Here is a 7,500-nt window from a genome sequence, read left to right as displayed (position 1 = left end):
GGCTGAGGAGTAAGGAGGGGGGCTGAGGAGTAGGGAGGGGGGCTGAGGAGTAAAGGGAGGGCTGAGGAGTAAGGAGGGGGGCTGAGGAGTAAGGAGGGGGGCTGAGGAGTAGGGAGGGGGGCTGAGGAGTAGGGAGGGGGGCTGAGGAGTAAAGGGGGCAGCTGGGTCAGGTTGGAGGCTGTGTCTGAGTGAACGTGTTCATGTGATGTAGTAACCAGCAGATGACTGAGAACATTCCCAGGTGTGTCTAAAGACTGGTGTGAATCAGACGTGACCTGCTGTGTCCTCGTGTTGTCGTCAGACTTCCAGAAGTTCTGGTGTTCGGTGGATCAGTCTCTGCTCCTGTACGAGTCGGACCGATCAGCTGATCCCTGCATGCAGATAAGCGTCAGAGACATCGTGTGTCTGGGCGTCAGTCGACCCGACTCCTCCCCCAGCAGCAACAACGGCTTCATCGACAGGTACACACTCTATTGATTCATTATATACAGTATATCCATTCTATATGTATTACTATATACTATACTGTTGTGTATGTACTATGTACTATATCTTAAACTGTTTATTGGTGTGTGTGGTGGTCTCAGGTTCCGTTACACCTTCGAGCTGTATCTGACGTCAGAGAAACTTTATCAGTTTGGTCTGGAGACGGCCGACGCTCTGCACAGCTGGACCAGATCCATCGGGAAGGTGTGAGGCGCTCTCCCGACACACATCACACTCAGTCAGTGATAAAGAACATCATGGCCTTTAACAGAGACAGTAACTCTGAAGGAAAATAACACATATTTAATATGTTATTCATTCATGGATGGCCGTGGCTCTGATGTTTGAATCTGTAACTTTAACTTCCCCCGTCTGCCTCCGTCAGGCTGCGACCCCCCTCAGCTGTCACTGTCTGCTGACTCGGGAGTTCGAGCGGGTGGGGCTGCTGCGGTACAGAGCCATGTTAGACCCTCAGCAGTGGAAGGAGGCGTTCTTCGTCCTGCAGAAGTCCAACCTCTTCATCTGTCCCCGAAATGACGGAGCGGCGGAGGACATCATCAACCTGAAGCGCCTGCAGGAGCTCAGTGAGTCCTGCTTTACAGAGAGTCAGTGTGTGAGCGACGGGTTCATTTAAAGGCTCTGTTTGTGTTCCAGGTATCACCTCGGAGACCGAGAACCACGAGAAGAAGGACATCCTGGTTTTAGTGGAAAGGGGAAGGTGAGGTGAACAGCTTCTTTGCTCTCATTTAATTTCTGTTCTTCGTCCTCACTCTGACTCCTCCCCCCATCAGGACGCTCCACCTGCAGGGCGTCGGCCGCACAGACTTCTCTCTGTGGTACTCGGACATCCAGCGGGCGGCGGGCGGGAAAGGAAACACTCTGAGAGAACAGCAGCTGAGCAGGAACGACATCCCCATCATCGTGGACAGCTGCATCGCCTTCATCACGCAGTACGGTGAGAAACCCGCAGCTTCATCCAGAATCATCAACGTCTCTGCAGCTCTGAGGAGCTGTGAGCCTCTTTGAGCTCCTGGTTTTAGTTGTGCAGCACATTTCCTGTCTGTCACTCCATAACACAGTCAGCTGTCATAATGAGGACATTTCATGTGGTCAGCAGACGAGTCCTTCAGCTCTCCTAAATCTACCATGTGAAGCTGCTGTCTGGGCACTGAGTGACATTCTGAGCATGCTCCGTAGGTCTGGGCCACGAGGGGATCTACAGGAAGAACGGAGCCAAATCCAGGATCAAACTCCTGATGGAAGAGTTCCGGAAAGACGCTCGGAACGTCAAACTGCGGATCGGAGACCACTTCATCGAGGACGTTACGGACGTCCTGAAGAGGTTCTTCAGAGAGGTCGACGACCCCGTCTTCATGGCCGACCTCCATCCGCTGTGGCAGGAGGCCGCCAGTGAGTCTTTACTTTAGACCAGAGCTCAGAGTGTGTAGGGGCAGGTGTGAATCATGTGAAGGAGCAGGTGTGAATCATGTGTAGGAGCAGGTGTGAATCCTGTGAAGGAGCAGGTGTGAATCATGTGTAGGAGCAGGTGTTTAGCAGGAGGTGTGAATCATGTGTTTAGCAGCAGGTGTGAATCATGTGTTTAGCAGCAGGTGTGAATCATGTGTTTAGCAGCAGGTGTGAATCATGTGTTTAGGAGCAGGTGTGAAGGAGCAGGTGTGAATCATGTGTTTAGGAGCAGGTGTGAAGGAGCAGGTGTGAATCATGTGTTTAGGAGCAGGTGTTTAGGAGCAGGTGTGAAGGAGCAGGTGTGAATCGTGTGTTTAGGAGCAGGTGTTTAGGAGCAGGTGTGAAGGAGCAGGTGTGAATCGTGTGTTTAGGAGCAGGTGAGGTTTAAAGTCTGTCTTGTGTTCAGAAATCCCTCAGAGGCGTCAGAGGCTGGACCGCTACAAAGACATCATTCGGACTCTTCCTCGGGTCAACAGGACCACTCTGGCTGCTCTCATCAGTCACCTGTACAGGTGAGCTCACAGCAACACACCTGTTTCACCTGCAGCATGACATCATTTCCTGCCACGCTTATCATCATTGATCAAATACTACAGTGTTTGGTGAAATGAAGCATCATCTTTGTCGTAGAGGATCTTACAGTGGTTGTCGTTTCCGTCCTCGGTCTCAGAGTCCAGAAGTGTGCCGGTCTGAACCAGATGTGCACCAAGAACCTGTCGCTGCTGTTCGCTCCCAGTCTGTTCCAGACGGACGGGAAGGGAGAGCACGAGGTGAAGATCGTGGAGGACCTGATAGACAACTACCTGCACGTCTTCGATGTGAGTACTGAGGACAGGTGAGGACATTTGTCTTTTGTCATTAAACTGAACTTCATGTGTGCTCGTGTTTCAGATCGACGAGGAGCATCAGACTCAGATCGAGCTGGAGATCAGCCTCATCACCACCTGGAAGGACACGCAGGTACGGCTGTCAGCTCACAGCTTCACATCAGTGTTCACACACACATCACAGTCCTGCAGCCGGCCTCCTGTTGTTAAAGATAAAACACAGATTCACAGAGTGTGTTTACTGACAGCATTAAATATGTGTGTGTGTGTGTGTGTGTGTGTGTGTGTGTGTGTGCGTGTGCGTGTGTGCGTGTGTAGCTGTCCCAGGCCGGTGACCTCATCATTGAAGTGTATCTGGAGATGAAGATACCAGACTGCTGCATCACTCTCAAAGTAAGTCTGATCGTGGTTTGATGTTAATGTTCGTCTGTTAAATGAAAGGCTCCTTCTGGTGTTTTGAAATGGTTTCAGGGTTTACATCTGGAACAGGAGCACACAGTGTGTGAGTGTCTCCTGTAGATGTGTTCAGCCTGCAGCAGTGAAACAGGCTGTAAGGGCCTGAAAGGTGTAGCAAGGTTTATAAATACCCTCTAACATGGTGGTGGGTGTCTGATGTGACCTGCCTCACCAAGTGCATGCTGGGAGAAGCAGGAAGTGAGCCTTTAGGACTGTGTGACCTTTGACCCTGCAGGTGTCTCCCACCATGTGTGCCGAGGAGCTGACCAATCAGGTTCTGTTCATGAGGAACGTCCCGGCCGGAGACAAAGACGTGTGGATGACGTTCGAGGCCATCGAGGACGGGCAGCTGGGTGAGACAGAAACACAGCACGTGCACACCTGTCTCTCTGTTTCCGTGACACCTGGGGAGATGTGTTCAGGCTGCGTGGGAGATTGCACTGTTCCACCTGACTGTTGTGTTGTTGCTGTTGTGTCAGAGCGCCCATTACACCCCAAAGAGAAGGTGCTGGAGCAGGCTCTGCAGTGGTGCAAGATGGCCGACCCAAGCTCCGCCTACCTGGTGGTGAAGAGAGTTCCTAAAGGAGAGGGCATCAACATCCTCACCTGTAGGTCCAACACTGAACACACACAGCTTCACTGTGCAGAGCCTCAGGTGTGAATAATATTGATGATCTCACATCCAGCAGCTCTCTGACGTCCAGCTCAGCTCTGAACATGTTGCTCTAATCAGTGTTTGTCTGAGCAGCCGAGTGTCTCTGTGAGCATCTGAGATATATTTGGAGACTTTGTAAAAGCACGGAGAGAAAACTAAAAAATGGTTGACCATATTCACCCGGCGGCCATTTTCCTCTGATGTCACGCTCCTGAAGCTCAAACGTCGTTATAATGTGTTCCTGGTCTGTGAAATCTTTAGACATAGGGAATGTGACAAACTGACCGCTTCTCAGCAACTGAGGATGACACTTTTTTGGCTCCTTTGCTTCCGACAGCTGGGTCACAACAGCTAGCGTTAGCATTCAACCAATAACAGTTCTGTTAGCTAGCACAGCACAGTAAGCTAGCTTATTATCTGTTTCCTGTTGATGGTGTAACACTATAGAAGAGTGTTGGAGGGCTGACGTTAGCTTGTTTCAGTAGCTACTGAACTATCAAACATGTTGTTGGTTGAATTCTGTCCTGATGTTTCTCCAGATTTTTGTACTGTCCGTCGTGGTTTCACTTGCTGATGCATCAGGAGGCGTTGACATGGTAACCATTTGCCACATTTTGTAGGTTTACATGATCTTTAAACCTGGAACTGAGCAGTACGACATTCTAACAACATTTGAGCTTCAAACCCTGAGTGTGACATCAGAGGAAAATGGCCGCCTTCCTTCCTCCTGACATCAAACCTCTCTTGTGATATTATTAATAATGGATCTACTGACTGTGTGTAACGTTCTCACAACATCAAACAGCCTACAAGTGTGAGATCATGAAGATCGGGCTGCTGAAGTGTCGGGAGGAACCTCCGAAGCTGCTCCAGGGAAACAGGTTCCAGGAGAGAACGTTCCAGATCAAAGAGCACAAACTGCTGTTGCTCAAAGACAAGAAGGTGAGACGCTCACAGAGAACAGGTAAGGTACAGGTAAGCCCTCTGAGCTCAGCCTCTAACTGCTCTCTGTTGTTCAGAGCATCAAACCGGAGAAGGAGTGGTCCCTCAAGTCCATGAAGATCTACATAGGCATCCGCAGGAAGCTCAAAGCTCCCACCAGGTAACCCCACCTGTAGAACCCAGAACACACTGCAGACATGAGATGGACAGGTAAACTCATACAATCATGTGACAAGAAGACTAAAGAGCTCTGTATGTTCCTGTTAACAGACCCTCAGCACAGTGCCTGTTACACACCTCAGCCTGTGTTATTATTCATTATGGAAGAAGGTACTGACAGGGTATTCAGCTGGTTCAGAGGTCAAAGGTCAGACCTGAACAGAGGACCAGAATGTTTCTGTACAGTCTAGGATGGAGGGGGTTCACCTGTGAAGTGTAGGAGGTCAAAGGTCAGCAGTGCTGTCTGTGTTCAGGACTGATCGTATTGTGTGTCTCCGCCTGCAGGTGGGGCTTCACCGTGATGTCAGACAAACACCAGCTGTGAGTATCTGTTTGACCCTGTTTGACCCTGTTTGACCCTGTTTGACCCCTGATTAGATTCAGGTTATGTTGCATGCACGTAACCAGAATATATTTAACCTGATCATAACCAGAAACCGTTTATAAACCTGTAATCTGTGGTCTTTAATAATCTGCAGGTATCAGTTCAAGGTGACGACTGTAGAGGTACAATGTAGTTCTCCTTTTTCTCCTCCTTCTCCTCCTTCTCCTCCTTCTTCTCCTCCTTCTCAGGTTTCTGTGCTGCAGCTGTGAGGCTGAGCTGTGGGACTGGATCACCAGCTTCCTGAAAGCTCAGGTGAGATCACCTGTCCTCCTGCAGAGCAGCTGATCCAGGGTCAGATTCAGAGCAGAGGACTCACAGCTGCTCTGACTCTGATCCTGTAACCACATGTTCACTGTAAAGAGGAAATCGGATCTTTAAAGTGTTTAAACTCAAGCTCCCAGAATCCTCCTGGCTCTGCAGGATGTCCACTCACAGTTTCCTGCTCTCTCTTCTTCTTCCGTGGTCGTTTTCAGAACGATGACCCGGGTCCTCCGGTGCTGAGGCGTCACTCGTCCTCTGATATCTCCAAGCAGAAGTTCGGCACGATGCCGCTCGTCCCCATCAGAGGAGACGAGAGCAACAGCAGCCTGCTGTCGGCCAATCAGACGCTGGTCAGATGAGATCTTTAAATCTGCCGTTTGAATGAGTGAAAAATAAAAAGGTTGTAACTGACCAGATTTCAAAATGAAGAGAAGATTCTTAACTCAATGATTCATCTCTTCTTCTCTGCAGAGAAAGTTACACGACAGGAGGACGCTCTCCATGTACTTTGTGAGTATTCTGTACCTTCACTACTTTGTGGTTGTTCTGAACACTTCCTGTGTACCTGTGAGTGTTTTCTTTTGGAGTAATTTGATGCCCTGTTGATCGTGCCTCTGTGACCTGCAGCCCATGAAGGTGCAGCAGGACTCGTTTGAAGAGCGCTCCGAGTCTCCGGACCTTCCCGAGCCGCTGTACGAGGAGGTCGGGGACTTCGGCCTGCAGGTCCTGAAGTCTCTGGAGACCAGCTTCCTGTCCAGCAGCACAGCGGAAACCCAGGAGGTCCCAGACCAGCCGCCGCTCAGACTGGTTCCTGTGGAAACAGGACACATGGACCACATCATCATCCCCGACCCAGTCCAGACCGACGGGGGCTCCGTGGACTCTGAGGAGCAGAGCAGAGACAGCAGAGAAGGAGGTGATGGAGAAGCAGACTGCAGCTCCCTGCAGCCGGCTGTAAGGAGGAGGAGGACACAACTGACAGGAGTCTGTACACCGTCACAGGAGCTGCTGCTGCAGGAGCTCTCCTCTGCTTTCACCAAGAGGACTGAGGAGGAGGAGGAGGATGGGGAGGTGCAGGAGGAGAGGAAGGAAGAACAGGAGCAGGAGGAGGTGCAGGATGATCAGGAGGAGGAGAGGCCGTATGATGTTTGAGAGAAAAGAGTCTGGTGGAGTGAGGAGGAAGTCCTTCTGTTAACGTCACTCGTTCTGCCGCCATGAATCTCACCTGATCACATCGAGAGGGTCACATCACAGAGGGTCACATCACAGAGGGTCACATCGAGAGGGTCACATCACAGAGGGTCACATCACAGAGGGTCACATCACAGAGGGTCACATTGAGAGGGTCACATCACAGAGGGTCACATTGAGAGGGTCACATCACAGAGGGTCACATCGAAAGGGTCACATCACAGAGGGTCACATCACAGAGGGTCACATCGAGAGGGTCACATCGAGAGGATCACATCACAGAGGGTCACATTGAGAGGGTCACATTGAGAGGGTCACATCGAGAGGGTCACATCACAGAGGGTCACATCACAGAGGGTCACATCACAGAGGGTCACATCGAGAGGATCACATCACAGAGGGTCACATTGAGAGGGTCACATTGAGAGGGTCACATCGAGAGGGTCACATCACAGAGGGTCACATCGAGAGGGTCACATCACAGAGGGTCACATTGAGAGGGTCACATCGAGAGGATCACATCACAGAGGGTCACATTGAGAGGGTCACATTGAGAGGGTCACATCGAGAGGGTCACATCACAGAGGGTCACATTGAGAGGGTCACATCGA

General features: G+C 50.8%; 1 protein-coding gene across 1 annotated transcript in view; it reads left to right on the top strand.

Moving 5' to 3' along the window:
• The window catches only part of arap3 (ArfGAP with RhoGAP domain, ankyrin repeat and PH domain 3), a 34,349-nt gene extending 26,944 nt beyond the window's left edge, over positions 1 to 7,405 (top strand). Inside the window, exons 17-35 of the mRNA XM_069670416.1 lie at positions 302 to 461; positions 588 to 690; positions 872 to 1,070; positions 1,141 to 1,204; positions 1,278 to 1,441; positions 1,684 to 1,896; positions 2,360 to 2,465; positions 2,624 to 2,771; positions 2,845 to 2,913; positions 3,099 to 3,173; positions 3,472 to 3,589; positions 3,716 to 3,844; positions 4,697 to 4,833; positions 4,911 to 4,993; positions 5,338 to 5,373; positions 5,626 to 5,689; positions 5,911 to 6,048; positions 6,170 to 6,208; positions 6,326 to 7,405. Of these exons, the coding sequence (XP_069526517.1) occupies positions 302 to 461; positions 588 to 690; positions 872 to 1,070; positions 1,141 to 1,204; positions 1,278 to 1,441; positions 1,684 to 1,896; positions 2,360 to 2,465; positions 2,624 to 2,771; positions 2,845 to 2,913; positions 3,099 to 3,173; positions 3,472 to 3,589; positions 3,716 to 3,844; positions 4,697 to 4,833; positions 4,911 to 4,993; positions 5,338 to 5,373; positions 5,626 to 5,689; positions 5,911 to 6,048; positions 6,170 to 6,208; positions 6,326 to 6,850 (2,570 nt within the window). The 3' untranslated portion in view covers positions 6,851 to 7,405. The remainder of the gene's footprint in view (positions 1 to 301; positions 462 to 587; positions 691 to 871; positions 1,071 to 1,140; positions 1,205 to 1,277; positions 1,442 to 1,683; positions 1,897 to 2,359; positions 2,466 to 2,623; positions 2,772 to 2,844; positions 2,914 to 3,098; positions 3,174 to 3,471; positions 3,590 to 3,715; positions 3,845 to 4,696; positions 4,834 to 4,910; positions 4,994 to 5,337; positions 5,374 to 5,625; positions 5,690 to 5,910; positions 6,049 to 6,169; positions 6,209 to 6,325) is intronic.
• Positions 7,406 to 7,500: the final 95 nt, after the last annotated feature.

This window comes from Semicossyphus pulcher, unplaced genomic scaffold (genome assembly GCF_022749685.1).
Source record: "Semicossyphus pulcher isolate SPU_LCO1_2020_fin unplaced genomic scaffold, fSemPul1.0.p SCAF_2, whole genome shotgun sequence".
NCBI lineage: Eukaryota > Metazoa > Chordata > Actinopteri > Labriformes > Labridae > Semicossyphus > Semicossyphus pulcher.
The sequence above is the reverse complement of the archived record's forward strand: the minus strand, read 5'-3'. Positions and strand labels throughout refer to the sequence as shown.